This window comes from Muntiacus reevesi, chromosome 18 (genome assembly GCF_963930625.1).
Source record: "Muntiacus reevesi chromosome 18, mMunRee1.1, whole genome shotgun sequence".
NCBI lineage: Eukaryota > Metazoa > Chordata > Mammalia > Artiodactyla > Cervidae > Muntiacus > Muntiacus reevesi.
This window is the reverse complement of record NC_089266.1, coordinates 30,809,614-30,827,987: the sequence shown is the minus strand read 5'-3', so window position 1 is coordinate 30,827,987 and position 18,374 is coordinate 30,809,614. Positions and strand designations below refer to the sequence as shown.

At 56.7% G+C, this 18,374-nt stretch overlaps 2 protein-coding genes across 3 annotated transcripts in view; one reads left to right on the top strand and one right to left on the bottom strand.

Annotated features, from left to right (window-relative positions):
- ARHGAP44 (Rho GTPase activating protein 44) overlaps positions 1 to 1,072 on the top strand; it is a 117,078-nt gene extending 116,006 nt beyond the window's left edge. The window contains exon 20 of one of the 2 annotated variants that reach the window (XM_065909509.1): positions 369 to 1,072. In XM_065909509.1, coding sequence (XP_065765581.1) covers positions 369 to 508 — 140 coding nt within the window. In that variant the 3' untranslated portion in view covers positions 509 to 1,072. The remainder of the gene's footprint in view (positions 1 to 368) is intronic. The other variant, XM_065909510.1, reaches the window with a different exon arrangement.
- A 580-nt stretch (positions 1,073 to 1,652) lies between these two features.
- Positions 1,653 to 18,096, bottom strand: ELAC2 (elaC ribonuclease Z 2). Its single transcript, XM_065909508.1, has 24 exons — positions 17,800 to 18,096; positions 17,294 to 17,344; positions 17,103 to 17,173; positions 16,007 to 16,071; positions 14,670 to 14,727; positions 13,826 to 13,894; positions 13,396 to 13,500; positions 12,024 to 12,082; positions 9,861 to 9,919; positions 9,699 to 9,771; positions 9,135 to 9,247; positions 8,904 to 8,999; positions 8,152 to 8,290; positions 7,968 to 8,053; positions 6,992 to 7,104; positions 5,719 to 5,815; positions 5,035 to 5,173; positions 4,726 to 4,764; positions 4,481 to 4,590; positions 4,107 to 4,206; positions 3,903 to 4,023; positions 3,736 to 3,814; positions 3,148 to 3,292; positions 1,653 to 2,830 (listed from the first exon to the last, which is right to left on the bottom strand). Exons 1-24 carry the CDS (start codon positions 18,030 to 18,032, stop codon positions 2,612 to 2,614), a joined length of 2,439 nt encoding a protein of 812 aa, XP_065765580.1. The 5' UTR covers positions 18,033 to 18,096; the 3' UTR covers positions 1,653 to 2,611.
- Between the last annotated feature and the right edge of the window lie 278 nt (positions 18,097 to 18,374).

Below are 18,374 nucleotides of genomic sequence, written 5' to 3'. Positions count from 1 at the left end.
GGCCACTGTGTCAGGACCCCGTCCTTCCATGCACTAGGGAGGCAGCTATGTCCCCAGCCTGTGACCCGATCCCTGCAAACGCCGGGGAACTAAACGCAGGCCTGACATCCCCAATCCGGTGTCAGCTGGCCCAGCCAGGGGGCGTCCTCTATATGCAGAGTCTGGTTCCAGGGGGTAAGGATCCTGTGGGCCTGAGCCACAGGTAGGAAACTGGATGTCTGGGCCCACGGGCGGAGCGGGGCCCTCGAGAGGCTGCTTCAAGGGACCCCTGCATCAGCTGGCCCCAGCACTTCCGTGACACCCCAGGTCCCCCAGCACTGCCTGGGCCGCAGCCTCTCAGCCCGACCCCCGCCCCTGCCGCCTTGCAGATCTGGTCCACTTCGACGTGCCCTCCATCCACGTGGAGCTGGGGTCGGCGCTGCGCCTCGGGCCCCTGGAGCACGTGCGGCGACACTCGGTGGCTGAGAAGAGAGACTCGGAGGAGGAGTCGGAGAGCACGGCCCTGTGAGCCGCTCCGCGCGCGCGTGCGCACGTGGCCCTGTGAGCAGCTCCGTGCAGGCGTGCACATGTGGCCCTGTGAGCCGCTCCGCGCGCGCGTGCGCACGTGGCCCTGTGAGCAGCTCCGCGCAGGCGTGCACATGTGGCCCTGTGAGCCGCTCCGCGCGCGCGTGTGCACGTGGCCCTGAGCAGCTCCGTGCGCCATGCGCGCGCACGTGGCCTATGCCGTCGCAGTGCCACCAGGCGGGACTCCTGCGGATGGCCGTGTGGCAGGTTCCTGTGGTGCGGACTTTTTTCGTTCCCTCCGGGTGGTGACACTGGCCTTTTGTTTGATCTTTGCCTTTTGACTTCGTGCCTACTTTGATCCACTTCCGGCCTCCACGCCAGGTGACCGCCCTCCCCACTCGAGGGCTTGTGTCGGAAACGTCCTCTGCAGGGTGGGTGTGCACGGCGTGGTGGTGGTCAGCTTGGGGCTGCCTGTCACCCGTGCTGACGGCCTCCGAGTCCTGCGAGGTCCGCCTGATGGTGCAGAGCGGGGAGGGGAAGGGACAGGGGGCGGGGGTCTCGCTCTCAGGAGCCTGGAAGCCTAGAGCCCTGGCCGGCCTTCCTCTTCACAGCGAGGGGCCGGCTGGGGCGGACCTTCCTCCGTGGGCTCTGATGTAAATGGCTGAAGACGAAATTTAACAGTTTTACTCTTCCACACTGTGGAATGAAGCTCCCTTTATTATCTTATGGTTTTCTATTTCTGAATTTTAAAAACGATCTTGTGTGTCTGGGGGACCCAAATGTAGCTCCCCAGGCACCCCGCCCAAAACTTGAGATGTGTCTCAGTAATTGCAGCCCTCCAGGGTCCCCAGCTCACTAAGAAATGGGGTCATTTTCTGGAGGTCAGAAGTGAATAGCAATAATCCTGTCACCCAAAGCCCAGAGGGGAAGGGGCCATAGCCCGTGGAGCCCCCAGGCCCGCACCCCAAGCTGTGCAGTGCAGAGCTTGGCTCACCCTTCCACAGAGCCCCCAGCCACCCCGGGGGAGGAGACCCCGGGGGCTCTGGTCACACCTGGGACGGAGGGAGAGAGAAGCAGGTTCCGGTCATGCATGCAGAGTCCAACCTTACAGTTTTATCCTTTTAAAATAGATATACCTAAACTGGATATAATATTTGTATATATGAAATCTATATTTGTTTAATTTGAGCCATTCAATCTAAACCCATGTACAGGTGTACAATGAGAGATTTAAATGCTTCGTTATTTTTCCCAACAAAGTGTAAAGTAACACTCCTCCGACAGTGGACTTGCTGATTTCTGACGTTCCCGGCTTTGCTCGCTTCCTGGCAGGGCAGCTCAGTACCCAATTTGTAATGGAGCCCGGGGGTTGACAATTACCTTTCAATACGTGTACAAATAGTTGTCAAAAGTAATGTTATTAAAATAGATTTATTATCCCTGAGCGTGGCCTATCTTCCTGTCTTAACAACAAGCTTGAGAGGACGCAGGAGGTGATGCCAGGGACCCCGAGGTCATGGTGAGTCCAGTCCTTGGTCTCTGTCTCAGCACCTGTGTCTCTTTAAAGCTCCCCCCCCTCCTCCTGGGTGGTAAGACCATGTGAATACTGGAGGCATCTGTGAAAATCCACCCCCTTTTCAGACACTGACCTCAGTGCTGTCCAGCTCTTAAGGGGAGGCCCGGCCGCCAGCCCCACGCGGTGTCACTCCACACTCCAGTGAGTCTGTTTACGCGGCAAGAGCGGCAGCCCGTCTCTGCATTCCTGGAACCACTGCACGCCCACCCAGTACCATCCACAGCTGACAGTCCACACGATTTGACTTTGGCTAAGACACCTGGCTGCAGAGGGGTGCTGGCTCCCCAGGGATGGACTCTGAAGGTCGTTGCCAGGATCAAGCTGCTTCTGGGCGCCCTGGGCACCTGCAGTGCAGAGCTGTGCCCCAAGACCCTGCTCGGCCGCAGCAGGGGGACAGCACTCAGGGTCGATGCCACCTTCAGTGTCTCGTCCTTGGAGACGCCGTTCCTGAGGCTGCGTCCCCTGCCCAGCACTCGGGCACGAGACCGATGGACGCTGCGGCCTCCCTCCACGTGCTCCCTGGCCCCGTGTCTACTGGGCCCTGGCCTTCTTGCTCTGCGGGCTGGGGGGCTGATCTGTGGGGGCACGTTTCTGCGGTGGCTCCACGTCCTCCCCCATGAGCAGGGCCGCCCGCACCTGCCGCAGCTCCCGGCGCTCCCGGCGCCCCTCCATCTCCTCCAGGTCCTCGGCGAACAGGGCCTTCAGTGGCGCTGTCAGCCGGGGCACCGTCGGGAGGTCCCCCAGGCTGACCTACGAGGCAAGACGAGGCTGTCAGGGCTCACAAGCACTGCCCACCCTCACAGGCAGACTCGGCTGGAAGACGGGCCGGCTGTGGGGAGAGGAAGCCAGGCTCCCAAGGCCCAGCTTTACGGCTGGGAGAATGCCATCCCCCGGGCCTGCGTGGAGGGCGGCTCACGTGTCATCACTCTGGGGACCAGCTGGGCCTCCACAGGCCCTCGGGGGCCTGTGCCCTGAGGCTGTGCCGGCCATGGTGGGCAGCAGACCGAGCCCAGTCATCCACATGGATGGAGGCGCCTCTCCCCGCCCTGCGCAAGGGGTCCCCGCACCTTCATGTGGTCGAAGGCGATGCCCACTTTCTCATTGAAGTCAGGGCTGAAGAGCGGGATCTTGGCATAGCGCTGGCTGAAGTGGGTCAGCATGATGAAGGCCGCGCTCATCCGCATGCCCACGCCGATGGCCTGGGAGGTGGTGCTGCACACAGGGTGACGGGAGGCTGGAGAAGCGGGCTGCGCAGAACCCGGCCAGACCCGGCCCGCCTGGGCACCTGGGGGCCACGGGCCGACAGAAAGCCACCGCGGAGCCCGTCTCCCCCCAGACCCCCACTGCAGCAGCCCAGGCTCTGCGTTGCGGGACTGCCCACCGGTGAGGCCTCGGGGGATGGCGGCCTCCCACTGGGGGCGACACACTCCTCCCTGAGACCGCCCATGACCCTGCCCCAGCCCCCCTTCCTTGGCTTCAGCCTATTGCCAGTTCCTTCCTGAGCCACACCTCCTCCAGAGCCTTAGAGGTGCCACAGAAATAAAAGTGGAGGCTCGGGAGACAGCCGCTCAGGGTCAGAAGCCCCCACAGCCCTCGGTGGGAAGCAGGCTGGCCCAGGATCACCTGGGGAGCCAGAGGGACCGGGCGCTCTGTACCTGTGTGTTTTCTCCACAGCTTCCTCTTCCAGACCGTCTTCCAAGGTGGCCTCGTGGATCAGGAGGGTAGCATCCTTCCCTGAAGCAGCAGCACAGATGCTGAGAATAAGCTCTCTGCCTGGGGGCCGCAGGGGTCTGGGGGCTGCACGGCACATGCCCCTACTCACCCATCTGGACCAGAGCTTCGCAGGGCATGGTGTCCCCCGAGTAGACCACCTTCCAGCCGGACATGTGGACCAGCGCACAGCCGAAGGCGTGCTTGCAGTGTCGGACCAGGCAGGTCTGGAACTGGAGGAGGGGCGGTGGGCTCGCGGCTGGCCACACGCGTCCGTGGCCCCCGCCTGCCTTCCCGCGCCCGGGCCTCCCCCTACCTCCTCCAGGCCACAGGTTTCCAGCAGCAAATTTATCAACCTCTCCACCTCGGGGCTGGAGACCTCAGCTCCCTTCTGAAGGCATTTGGCAGGGATGACACTGTGAGAAGATAAAACATTTGAGAAAAAGACATTTAATTTGATGTTTGAGCCACTGACTAGAGAGCCCCACTATTACAAAAAACAATTCACTGCTCTCACTGAGGAAGCAGGGTGCTAGGCCTGGAAACCGTTTCATGGAGAAGTGTTGGCAGAGATCTGGACTTGGGATTGGAAGCGAAGGAGGCCGAGAGAAACCGAAAGCAAAGGGCCTTTATAAGGGGACCATCCGAGGTCTCCTCCCTCCCCAGCTCTGCCGCCCGGCCCGCACCCACCTGACGTGGTGCAGCAGTGGCTGGCACTGGTTATGGTACTGCTGGAGCCAGGCCCGGAGCTGGGTGGGGGCGACCACGAGCAGGGGGTGGCAGGGTCTGCCCAGCGATGCCTGCAGCGGGAAGAGCAGAGTGCCGCCAGCACAGCGGACGTTTCAGTGGAAACGGTGTGGAGTGGGAGGAGGGGTGTGTGTGTGTGTGTGTATCATCCCCGGAAACACGGGAGCAGTGCAATCCCGAGGACTCACCAGAGCACGCTCTCTCTGCAGCAGGATGTTCAACAAGCCCTGGGAGGAGGAGGGGACACGATCAGCCTCATGCAGACCCGACCTCCCTCCTGAGTTGGGGCCCTGAGACCCCAGCTTGCAGTCCCTGGCCTCCATCAGCCACCCCCTTCTGATGCCCACCACCCGGCTGCCGCCTGCCTCCGGCTGCAGGTTGCTCTGAGTAGCCGCCTGGCCAGGGGAGACCCTGTGGCCTTGAGATTAGGCCACCAGGTTTTCCTAAGACACCACGCCGGGTGGGAGGCACGGAGCCCAAGGAGGGAGCCCACTCACCGTGTGGTGGTCGGCATGCAGGTGGGACACGAACACGGCAGCCAGAGAGCCCAGGACCCGGTCCACGCCGTCCCCATAGTGGCGGCATAGCTGCCCGAAGGTGCCCTCCCCGCAGTCCAGCAGCAGGGACGTGTCGGGGCTGTGGGGGGGCCAGGCGGAGGATCACTTGGAGGAGGGCAGGGTGGTACCTCAGCCCCACCCGGGGGGCTGCCCTCAAGGTAAAGGTGGCCTCACATCTCTCCTCCTCATATCAGAGGACAGCCCGACGCCCCGGGACATACACGAGCATCCCCGGAGTCACACAGACGCTGGGCACCCAAGAGAGGGTCTGTGTGGGAAGCGGAGCCTGGGGGCGGGTACACCAACGATGCGGTGGGGGCGGTTAGTGACTAGTTCACAGGAGGAGCTGAAAGCCCGGTGAGACTGCGTCTCAGCCAGGTGACCAGGTGATGGCTCACAGCGCACGCAACACCTGCTTCATCCAAAGATGCACTGGGCGTCCAACTGCGCGAACCCCCCACGTCCAAGTCGGCTACCCAGACCACCTATCACCTTACTGCCCGATCCCTCCCCGGGCACTCCAGCCAAGACCGGCCTCCAGGGATGAGAGGCTGCACCTTCTGATTCACCGGGGAGTGCGGCAGGGTCCCCCTGCGGGCAGCGCCTCCCTTCAAGGGCTCCTACCTGATATTGACGAGCGTGGAGCTCACGTTCCGGATCTTCATTGGGATCGCGGACCCTGTTCCCAGGAAGACCACTTCTGGGTACTGGCTGCAAGTCTCTATGGAAAAACACATCGTGAGCCAGCCCTGGGGTTAAGTCCAGATACCCAGGAGGGGCTGGGGTCAGACCAGAAGGGGCAGAAAGCAGAGCAATTACGCAAGCCCAAGTCTCCTGGTGGTGAAAGTAGCTCAGTCCGTGGAATTCTCCATGCCAGAATACTTGACTGGGTGGCCTTTCCCTTCTCCAGGGGATCTTGCCAACCCAGGGATTGAACCCAGGTCTCCCACATCGAAGGCAGATTCTTTAACAGCTGAGCCACAAGGGAAGCCCAAGAATGCTGGAGTGGGTGGCCTATCCCTTCTCCAGCAGGTCTTCCCGACCCAGGAATCTAACCAGGGCCTCCAGCATTGCAGGCGGACTCTACCAACTGAGCTACCAGGGAAGCCCCCAAGTCTCCTACTAGATGATCTAACAGGGGCCCCTTTTCTCTTTTTTTTTTTTTGTTTTTTTGTGTTACCTTTTTTTTCTGTTTTTTTTTTTTTTCTTTTTTTTTGGGGGGGGGGGGCCTTTTTGATGCTGTGAATCAGCACAGACCTCAGGGCTGAGCCCACCTGGCAGAGGTCCCGCCCTGCTGGGAGGAGCTCGGGAGGTTCGCGCTCTGGCAGGACCAGCCTTCTGGATTCTGAAGCCTGAAGGCCCCGCAAGGACTTGCTCAGCCAGAGAGGCCCCCTGTGCATGTGTGCAAGCGATGATACCAATGGAGCTTTAGTGTGCAAACCAGAAACCTACCCCGGCAAGCGCAGCCAGGGAGGCATATTCCTGAAACTCCAGCCTGGTGCTGACCGGCTTGAACCTGACCCCGCCGTCTAGTCCAGCCTCCTTTTTCCACTTCAATTGTGAGCTTAAACCACCACCACTGGGGAAACCAACTACTGCAGAGAGGCCACAGAGTTCCCCAAACTGTCTTCCCCCTGGGGCAGGGGAAGCCCAACACGGTGAGTGATGGGGCCAGAGTCCTCCCGTGGACCCTTAAAGCAACGCTGGGACCAGACCCCAGGTTCTGCCCAGAGCCTCAGCCAAGGTCCCAGGACCCTCCCGCTCGGCTTGCGTGGGCCTCATCACCTAACCCGCCAAGCGGCCTGGGCTGGGTGGGGCAGGCACTGGTAGGAAACCAACCAGAAGGCCCCGGGGTGAGACGCAAGCCCGCGAGGGGCTGGTCCCTGGTCTGCCTCACCCTCTGGGCCATCCTGGGTCGTCTTCCTATACTCCTGCACGCTCTCCTGGAAGTTGGGGAGCTCCAGAGCCTCAGCGATGAACTCCTCGGGGTCGCAGGTCAGGACGGCATCCCTGCAAGGAGGTGGAATCGGGATGGAAGGGCGCCGTGGCCGTGAGACCTGAAGTCAGCATCGACCCTGGGGGCTGTCTGCAAGTGCTTCCACCTCTCAGTGATGGCATGGCAGACCCTCCCCAGCCCAGCGGGTCTCACACCTCCGGTCCTCAGGACCTCGCAGCTCAAAGCGGGCCAGGCTGGCCCTGGCAGCACTGATCCACGGGGCAGGGGCCTCCCTGACCTCTACTCACTAGACCCCAGTTGGGCCAGACATCCCCTTGGGGGAGGGGGAAGAGGGCTCTTAAAGGGCCCCAACTATTCACCACAATGGTGCCCAGGATCCAGCTACCTTTCCAAACGTGGTCCACTTGGACCACACTGGTGTGCACAGGACACTTCAAATTTTTAAAAACTGAAGACAGAGGGCAGTAAGCACCTCTCCGTGACTAGCTGCAGGGTAAGCTGGGTTCACCAGGTGCTTCAGGCAGGGCCAGCCTCTGACCCAGTACCCCCCCACCCCCGCTTAAGCATTTTCCAAGGAAACCCTGTTCCACCCAAGGATTTTTATGGAAGGCACTTGTTTTGTTAACGTAGCAGGAGGACTGCAGTGCCTCCAATGAACAAACACCCCCACCTGGAAACCTGGCGACAACCTTGTTCTGAAGACTGTTACCAAGACCTGGGAAAAGCCCGACAGTGTATCAGGCCCTAAACCCACATCTTAACATGCCCCCACACACCTGGTCAGAAACCACAAACTGGTAACAGGCAGTGTTTCAGGGTGATGGGATGGCGGGTGACTGACTTTCTGCTCGGAGGCAGCAGCCACGTGGCTGCAGACCTGAGACACTGACACCCCCCACCCTGAGACCACACTGACCTCTGCCACTCCCGCCGGGGCCGGAGCTGGTACTTAAGGAGACACTGGCCTCGGACCGTGGGCACACCATGGGCTGCACTGCCTTCCTGCAAGAGACGGAGCTGTGACCCATAGGGGTGGGGACAACGGGGACAGAGGCCAGCCACGACCTGGGGGCGGGGGGCTACCTGAGGGCGGGGGCTACCTGAGGGCGGGGGCCGGCGAGTGGGGGGAAGATGCCGGGGTGGATGAGGCCGAGCTGGGTCTGGATCTTGTGGCTGCGCAGGTTGTGGACCGACTCGCAGCTCTCGTTCAGAACCAGGTGCTCGGTGTCGGGCCCGAACCTAAGATGGATGGACACACGGTCATCATGGTATCTTTCTGGGGGCACTCCTGCCCACGCAGTGGTCATGTACTGAGAGTGCTCAAGAGGGCGAGCGACCCCTGTCCAGGGGTCACCCTGAGTGGCCAGACACAGCCCAGGTCCTCCTCAGAGCCCAGTTCAAGGCCTGCGGGAAACCAGGAACAGTTCCAGGGCTGGGGACTCGGGAACACAGGGATGAGGGAAGGAAAGGAAGAGGGTGATGGATGCCAACACTCAGACCCCGAGGTGCAGGGGACCAGGGGCGCCAGCGGGAGAGAAGTCACCATGCACCCAGTCCAACCCCAGCCACCCGGCCCTGAGGTGGGCGGTGGAAGAGCAGGAAGGTGCCCGATGTGGATAAAGCTTCTAAAGCGAGGCTGCTACTTTATCCTCCACGTCTCTTATTTCGGAAACACACGCGTGATCATCAACACTGGCAGGGTTTGTCCCGAGGTGAGGGTGTGGAGGGTGCAGGCAGGAAGTCAGCCCCAGGCCAGTGGACGTGTGCCCGCAGCGCCCCCTGGCAGGGACAGTCTTCACAGCACAGATGCCCCCAGCCTCCAGGGAAGGCAGGAACCCAGGGGCCCTCATACCTCTCCATCCACTGCTGGTATCTGCTGTCCAGGAGCACGTGCTCCGGGGCCATGTGGACCACCAGGGCCACGGGGGCGTCGGCCTTCCCTTGGTAACTGGGAGGAAGAAGCGGGGGTTCTGCTGGGGCCAGGGAGGCACAGAGTGCAGACCTCGAATGGGGCGGCGGGAGCCAGGCCCAGCTCTCCCGAGCAATGTCGGTTCTCACCTCCCGCCCGGAGGGCCCTCCTCACCTCCTGAAGGCGGTGTTCTCACACAGCGGCTGGATGAACCCTTCGTCTGGACATTCTACCACAATGAAGGCGATCCCGGGGTCCGGAGGGGTGCAGATCTCTTCAGGCAGAATCTGTCAAGTCCCCGGGGTCACCGTGTGCTCCCAGGGCAGCCCCCTCGAGGAGCGCCCACACCTCCGGCCCTCTCTCCACTGACACCAGACGGGGACGGCTGGCCCGAGAGGGCATTTCACACCCGGCTCTTGGCAGAGTCTCGTCCTCTCATTCTCCCACCTTGGGGAGGATGTCACTCCTTGGGGCCACACCCCTGAAGTCCACCCTGAAGGGGTCTCCCCTGAACCCAGGGATAGGGACAGCCCCCATCCTATGAGGAAGACCCTCACAGCCTAAAGGGAAACCCCCAGAAACGCCCCCACGTGGCCAGCACTGACATGCGGGGCAAACCTAGGCAAGCTCGGCTCAGTGATGAAACCCAAGCTGCTCACTCCCCTGCAAGTGGGGCCAAACTGGACAGCGACTGTCCAGCGTCCAGGCCCAGCTTGTGGCTGCCGGGACCGCACCCACCTCTCTCCCTTCATAGGTGACGCTCTTCCCGTCCTTGACGGCAGCGATGATGGGGGCGATGGCAGCTGTTCCGCTGAAATGACAGGCGAGGCCTCGGTGAGGACGAGGCCCCGGGGCTGCCCTGTGTCCGCCAAGGCCGCCCCCAGACACCCCGCCACTCACACTGGGAGACCCAGCTCCTTCGCTTTGAGCACCAAGAAGTTTCCCTTCTTCACGTGGAGCTGCGAGGAAGAGGACACCATGTGAGGCCAGGGTCTGATAGAGAAGCTTGGCTTCCACCATAGTCTTGAAAGCAGTTTAGCACGGGAAACCGAATAATTTAAAACTGAGCTGCCTACTTCCCCAACCCTGATAACTCCTTGTACATTTAATAAAACGCTGTCTATTCCATCCCAAGTAAGAAGCGTTCTCCAAGCACCTGAAGGAGAGACGCTCGTTCTGTTATCCTGTGCTGGTCAAGCAATGGCCAAGAGAGCGTCACCAGAACAGAGTCCAACAGAAACAGTCGCGGATCCGCCGTGCGACCCGGCGCTCCAGGGACAGGGAAACTGGGCGGTTTCTCTCATCGACTTTTCACATATGTGGCAAAACTGTGCTGCTGCTTTTATACCAGAGAGAAGTTACAATAAAAAAGTCCCAGTATTCTATTATTATGTTAAAGTGGAAAAAAATCCTTCACAAAACCTCATAATCATCATTCTGTATTTAAAAACTCACACAACTAGAGGGGCCTTACTCACAACTAGAGGGGTCCTACTCAACAACTAGAAGGGCCTCTGCTCACAACTAGAAGGGTCCCCGCTCACAACTAGACAGGAGGCCCCGCTCACAACTAGAGAGGCCCATGTAGCAGTGAAGACCCAGCACCGCCAGAAATAAACAAACATAATAATGATTAAAAAAGAAAACCTCTTACCAAAGTGGGTATAGAGAGAACATAAGACATGATACCATAAAACTACTACAGAACACAGGCAAAACATCCTGACATAAATCATACCAATGTGTTCTTAGGTCAGTCTCCCAAAGTAACAGAAGTAAAAATAAACCGATGGGACCTAATCAAACTCACAGCTTTAGCGGAGCAAAGGAAACCATAAACAAAATGAAAAGCCAAACTACACAATGGTAGAAATATTTGCAAAAGATGCAACTGAAAGGGTTTAATTTCCAAAAGATACAAACAGCTCATAAACTCAACAACAACAAAGCCACCTAACAGAACAATGGGCAGGAGACCGAAACAGACATCTCTCCAAACAAGACACACAGAGAGCCCACAGGCATGCCCATGAAAAGACGCTCAACATTGCTAACTATTAGGGAAATGCAAATCAAACCTCCAATGAAATATCCACCTCACACCAATCAGAATGGTCATCATTAAAAAGTCTATAAAACAATAACTGCTGGAGAGGATGTGCTGAAAAGGGAACCCTCCTACAGTTGGTGAAAATGTAAGTTGGTGCAGCCACTGTGGAAAACAGTATTAAGGTTCCTCAGAAAAGCAGAAACAGAATTACCATACAACCTAGCAATCCCATTCCTGGGTATGTATCAGGAGAAAAACATAATTTAAAAAGATATATGCACCTCAGTGTGCATTGCAATACCGTTTACAATAGCCAGGACATAGAAGCAACCCAAACATCCATTGATGGAGGAATGGATAAAAAAGATGCGGTATATAAATATATATAGGTATACATATAATAGAATATTACACAGTCATAAAAAAATGAAATGCCATTTGCAGCAACACAGATGGACCTACAGATTATCATATTAAATAAAGTCAGAGAAAGACAAATACCATAAGCTATCGCTTATATGTCCAATCTGAAACAGGATACAAATGAACCTAAGAAAAAGACTGGTCACCAAGCGGGAAGTCCGGGGTGGGGGAGGGTAGGGGAGGATTGGGAGCTTGGGATTACCAAATGCAAACTATTACACATAGAATGGATATAAGGTCCTACCGTATAGCACAAGAAAATATCCTGTGATAAACCATAATTGAAAAGAATACTTTTAAAAAGAGTATACAGACACACGTGCATAACTGAATCACTTAAATCAACACTGTAAATCAACTCTGTTTCCACTGACTTCAGAAACTTAACCTTTCTTAACTATTTCTGAAGTTCAAGAGTGAGGCTCACAGCCAACCTGTCTCTGAAGACTGACTCTAGCCGGAAGACAATCTGGACACATATGATGAGCACAAGCGGTTTCCTGGGAACCAGGGTGTGTTTTCTCTGATCACAGAGAAAGCTGCTGCCTTCCGATCACCAAAAACCCTGAGGTCACCGGACACATGCTCACCTTGCAGACGAAAGCGACCACCAAGGAGGTGTCCCTGCCACGTGCTTTCTGGTCAACACCTGAGGAGAGACAGTCCGACCATGACAAGGTGGATGGCAAGTCTTACAGGTGTCACAGGCCAGCGGTCACCTGACACCTAATCTGGCGTCACACAAATGTAAACGGAAGGAACTCTCGATACAAACACACACTTGTTTTACCCTCAAGCAGAACTTTCTTTTTTTTTTTCTAACTCGTGCTGAGATTCGAGGAAACAAAAATGCAAAAACTCAAACCAGAGAAGACCAAGTGAAGTGTTTTAAAATGTTTTCTGTTTTACCAAGAAGTGGAGATGAGAGAAAAAAAAAAAAAGCTGTAATATGCTTTATCAATAACTCTGTGAGAAATAACATAAAAGCTGAAAGGCCTGCAAAAATGACGTGGGTGTCAGTCCTCACTCATGCCATCCAAGGAGGACAGTTCACAGGGCTGGGGCCCCTCGGTCCTCAGACAGACGTGGCCTCAGGGCAGAGGCGGGAACTTATCAAGCTTGCCCATCCCTGGACCACCTCAAGCAGCCAGATTCCTCTTCTCCAGATTCCAGATTCCAGATTCCAGATTCTCATCCTGGATTCCAGATTCCAGATTCTCAGCCAGATTCCAGATTCTCATCCTGGAATTCTGATTCCGTTTCCCAGTGGGCTGTCATTCTGGAAGAGGCGGCCCAAAGCCAGTCTTTGACTGCTTTGTCGGCCTGGCTGATAGATCCTGCAGTCACAAAAACTAACTGGCATTACTCCTGCCTCCATGAGACACAAACAGTTCACCGAGCCTTCTCCATCTGCTGACACCAACGGTGTCAGAGCAGTGTTCCTGTGTGTGCGGTTTTGCAAACACGACAGGTGCACACACAAATTCTGACTTGCTACATGTGAAATGGGAATTCAAAAAGACTTCAAAAAAATTCAAACTTCAAAATTCAAAAAAGTTAGAACTCCAAAGACTCGGTAATGAACTGTAAAGACTTAATTAATGATCTGTACCATATAATGAAATAAACAACATAATTTTGTACCAGAAAATGGGAAACACAAAAGCCTCTGTAGGAATCACTTGCCAGGCCCTGCTCTCCCTGGGTAAACTGGACCCGAAGCTTGGGCCCCCACCCACTGGCTGCACGCTGGCCCTTAAGCCTCCATGCGGCCACCTTTACAACAGCCTTCGCAGCTGCCCACAGGTGTCCTAACATGACAAGGAAGAAGTGTCTGTTCTGCACAGACAGCTTCCTTAGGACAAAAACTTGAATGACGAGCAGAAGCAGGCAAGGGACTAAAACAGACCCCACGTCCACCCGAGCCCCCTCGACAGCACGCTGCTGACCGAGCACCATTACCGTTCGGGCGCCGCTCCCCATCAGCTGGTTCCGCATGTGGAGGTGGCTGTGGACTCAGCCGCTCTGGACTCTGCGAGGGAGGCTGCTGACCACTCGTCTGCTCGCCTGGTCAGTAGGGGAAATGAGCAGATGACACAGTCCTCGGGCGAGCTCACAGCCAGTTGCAACTCACAGTGAGTTGCCCACCTCACTGGCCTGTCCTCCACTGGCCACCAGTAGTTTCTACCACCCACCCCCCCCCGCCTTCCTCAACTAGGACCCACCTCCTCCCACTCCAAGAAAACGTGGCTTTCTTAATTTTTGCCTGTGCAGCTCAGCTTGCAGGATCTTAGTTCCCTGACCAGGGATCGAACCTGGGCCCCAGCAGTGAAACCACGGAGCCCTAACCACTGGAGCGCCAAGGGTCCCCGCCATGTGGCTTTGTACTCACAGTGGATGGGGATCTGGAACACTGTCATGGTCTCGTCCTTGTATTCTGGTGCCGAGTGGGGCCGCACGGCTGTGGGGAAAAGACTGCGGGATAGTGACTGAGGCAGCAAACACGGGCACGAGAATGACCTTCAGATCACCACCCACAAGCAATGGGAGCGCTCTGGAATTTTGCAGAAATCTGCATTAAACCGAGAATTTCTAAGTAAATGAAAATATTTAGGGAAGCAGTAAAAATACATCTTCAGCTCTTAACGTTTAGCACAGCCATGTGAGAAGACGTACGAGGATCACTGGTGATGAACCGCCAAAAGAAAATGAAGCCGTTGGTTAAGTGTAAGAGACACAGGCTGACACTCAGCACTGCCAGGCCAGGGAACCTATGCTCTCAACTCTGAGAGCCAAGACACGTTCTGAAATAAAACCCCAGCGTCCGTCTACAGAAGAACCAACCGGAGATGCCCCTGGCCCGGCCGGTACTTTGCTCAGGCCTCTTCTCATCAACTGGCCATGTGCTCCCAGAAAAACTGTTCCCAGCCCCTCTCTCTGTGAGGGATCCAAGGCCACTCAATGGTGAGATCCATCTACAGGGCCAGGAAGGAGCCTCGGGACCCCAAGGGAGACCCCACCCTGCACACACCCCATACTTGGCAGCTTTTGACTCACTCCTACATTCCCACCTGTGTTTAAGGGGATGAGGTGGGGGCAGAGAAAGTGCAATCGGCAATAGGTTCAAAATTCATCTCACATGGATGAAGCATTTCATTTTTAAGGTTTACTTTGGTCAGCTTTTATGGATTCTGATTTGAGAGAAGGGGGCATATGAGTAGTAATCAAGGACTTACCCAGGTCTATTCCTTTCAGTGGACCAGAAAATATTTTGATAGCTTCCAGGTACTTCTCCTAAGAAAGAAAAACGAGGAGGACGAAACACATGTTCAAGCGTCAATCCATGAGAGGTGCTGGAGGCAGCAACGTAAAACACACTTCAAAGAGCACTTCCAACCTCCTTGCTGGGTGTCCACCGCAGGTTAGATGCCTGGGGGTCAGCAATGAGAAGATGGGGTACCTGTGCTCACAGAACTTAGAAACCAGGAGAGGGGAGAGAAATCATACAAATGACAACAAGCCGCCATGGGGCTGAGCGTCCTGTACACATAAAACAACACAGGAGACCGGGATCCAGCCAGTCTGCAGAGCCACTGGCGGGGCGCGGGGGCATCCCAAGCCGAAGCCCTGGAGCTGAGCCCTGAAGTTTGGGAGAACACAGGAGGGAGAAAGTTATCTTGGCCTGAGACAGGTGGGGGCTTTGTGGAGAGCTCAGAGCTGGCCCCGCAGCCTCGCAGTGTGGCCGGGCATAGATGCAGGGCAGGTGAGGGCCAGGGCCAGCAGGACCTGGGGCCACGTGACGGTGTCTGGGCTATGTTTACAGAGACCTGTGAAGGCTTTTAGGACGAGCTGACCCGCCTTCCGTTCCACTTGAGAGGGACCCCTGTGGCCGCGGTGCTGGACAGTCACAGGGGTGGAGGAATGGACGTGGGGAGTGACGGCAGGATACCATGGTGGGACAGAGCTAATGAGGAGGACGCAGGCTGACGGCTGAGAGGCATTATTCTGGAGACAGATGTCACAGGCAGGGCTGGTGGCTGGCTGCCTTTTACCTTAGGACCTGGGAAGTGAAGTGAACCCTTACACCAATAATGTGTTTATAACCTCTCAACAGTGTTGTAAAGCTGGCTTGGAAGGTACAACAGAGATGTTGGTAATTTAATAAATAAGAATAAAAGTTGTTCATGTTGAGGTTTGACAGAAAACAACAAAATTCTGTAAAGCAATTATCCTTCAATTAAAAAAATAAATAAATTCTAAACAAAAAAAAGAATAAAAGCTGACATCTATCCTGTGTCCACATGGCGTGAAACCAAGTGACCAAGCACTCTGTGTTACCTCGTTTAATTCGTAACCCCTGCGACCCTTTCGCAGACACAGTCACGGAGGGTCCAGGAGGGACTGTGACCTGAGCCCAGTCAGAGAGGCAATAAGGCTTGGACTCGGGTTATCTTTAGCTTGAAATGCAAAGTGTTTCCACTGCTATGAGTTTTCTCTGGAGGGCAGAGGGCCGATGTGCAAAACTGGAAATTCCTGTGGAAGTTAAAATGGAAGGCTCAGCTTTGAAACTCACCAGTTGTGGAGGTCCAGAAAGCACACACTTTGGAACTCCGGTTTCCTTTAAAGTGAGGATCATTCCTTAAAAAAAAAAAAAAAAAAAAAAAAAAATTAATAAACTCAGATCTCTCATAGCCCTGACTCGCAGTCACCACCAGGAAGCGCAGTCCTGACTTAACTGGCTGCTTTTTCTACTTGTTCTCACTCCAGAGTTAACAGGGAACACATGCAGAGCAGACTTGGTGATGGCTAGATGTTCAAGGGACGCTTACTCAGGACTTGATACTAGAATGAAGCACCTCGGGGGCAAAAATCCATTGAGTCAGAGGATGGCACCAATTCTGCACCCTGGGCGCGTCCTCGCCTCATCTGAGTCTCAGTCCCGGGGGATGAGACAGGTCCACCCTCTGCTCCTTCCTACCTGCTCCACAATGTTACAGAATGTGGCAGCAAAACAATCTCAATCTTCCTAATTGATGGGCAGAAACAAGGGGGTAATCGGGATATCGGGCTTTCCTGGTGGCTCAGTGGAAAAAGAATCCGCCTGGCAATGCTGGAGACTTGGGTCTGATCCCTGGGTGGGGATGCTCCCCTGGGGAAGGAAATGGCAACCCACTCCACAGACAGAGGAGCCTGGCGGGCTATAATAGCCCATGGGGTCACAAAAGAGTCAGACACTTCTTAGCGACTAAACAACAAGAAGTCTGGATACTGGGTCTCTGTGTGTAGCTGATGGTCTCAGTGGCAGACATAATGAGTTGGCCAAAAAGTCTGTTACGCAAAGACCCAAACCATCTTCTTGGCCAACCCAGTATTTACTGTGATCCGCATTTACTGTGACCACACACTCCAGTCAGTCCCGCACCTCCAGTTCAGCAACTCAATAAATGAGGTGGGTGGTTAACACCTAAAGGCAGCCTCCACATTAACACCTACTCTTCTGAGCCACACTTTTGGATGCTTCCTGCTGTAGCTGAAGGGGCAGGCATAAAAAGAATTCCAGCTCCCCTGGACTTCCGGCGATGGGCAAAAAAAATAGGGGGTGGGGGCAGGAGGCAGGTTAAAATCCCAGAGACCTCCCTCCAGCCTGACCTGGACAAGAACAGACTCACCGCACAACCCGCCAACATTAGACCAGTGCATTCGGGTCAGGAATATGTTGTCCAAACGGGACACCTTCAGCCTAAGAAAGAGAAAGCGCTGGAGCAGGACGCAACACACTGGCCAGGGACCCTCTCTTCTGCTGACCCCCGTGTCAAAGCCGCACAGTCATCCCCGCCCCGCAGGAAGAGGGCTGGCTCACTTGTGCTCCTGCATGAGTCGCTGGACGCCTTCCCCGCAGTTGAAGAGATACCTAGAAGACGAACATCGCACCAGAGAGTCAGAGTCTGTAAAGCTTCTGCCACCGATCGGATGCTCTGCTGTACACCGTGGGGGGGGGGGGGGGGGACCCTGAAAATCCATGTGGTGCTACCGGCCGAGGGTCTGCTGTTAGGACGCTGGGTTTTGAACCCTCCTCGGCAGACGCGGGGAGGGGGCTGGAGTGGGCCGGTGCTGGGGTCCTCTCCCATCAACTCCTCCGCACACCTGCCCACCTCACACACGGACTAAGAGGCCCCGGCCATGGGGCGCACACGAGAGGGCTCTGCCTCAAGATCAGGGGCGCCTCCCGGAGCCGCACGGACGGGGCAGTACGGGGTGCGGGCTCTCACATCCACACTGACAACTGGGTGACCAAGCCGAGAGAGGAGGGGCTCGGCCAGGGGACACCACCACCACCACCACCGGGCCCCGGCGCGCCGCACGGACCGGTTGAATTCGGAGAAGACGTAGAGGGCGGCGCCCGCATCCCGGCCGCCGGCTGCCACCACCTGCAGGTACACGGTGTTCGGGCCCCCGGGCCCCCATGACGGGCCGCGCTTCTCCCGCGTGCGCAGGTGCCGCAGCGGGTCCTTGGGCGGCCGCGGGCGGCGCGCCGGCCCCTGCGACATGGTGCGCCCGGCCGCGCACCGCAGCCCCAGCAGCGAGCGGAGCGCCCACATGCGCAGCCTCCTCTTCCCGGACCCGAGCGCAGCAGCCGGCCTCGGTCCGCATGCCCCGTGAGCACCGCCCCTTCACCTCCGCGGGGCGCCCCAGCTAATCAGCGCGCCGCCAGCCTTGCTGCCCGCCTACGCGAGGCCGCACGTCCAATAGGGAGGGACCGCTCCGCACTGCCCATGTCAGTTGGCGGTGGTCATAGAGAGGAAGAATCCTAGAGCGCCCTGAACGGCCCCGCCCCTGGTCCCTTTCTGGTTTCCCCTGGCCGTTCTTTCCGGAAATCTTCCTTCGTCTGGGCGGGGCTTCCGGGGGCGCGGGGCAGAACTTCCAGGGGCACAGGACCGGAA

What these genes read in the sequence shown, in the direction of transcription:
- ELAC2 (XM_065909508.1), bottom strand. Translation starts at nt 18,032, where the DNA reads ATGTGGGCGCTCCGCTCGCTGCTGGGGCTGCGGTGCGCGGCCGGGCGC. An exon ending in AAGGAGCTGGGTCTCCCAGT is followed by an intron (nt 9,772 to 9,860) that starts GTGAGTGGCGGG and finishes CTGTCATTTCAG; the next exon opens with CGGAACAGCTGCCATCGCCC. An exon ending in GCTGTGGAGAAAACACACAG is followed by an intron (nt 3,293 to 3,735) that starts GTACAGAGCGCC and finishes CCCTGTGTGCAG; the next exon opens with CACCACCTCCCAGGCCATCG.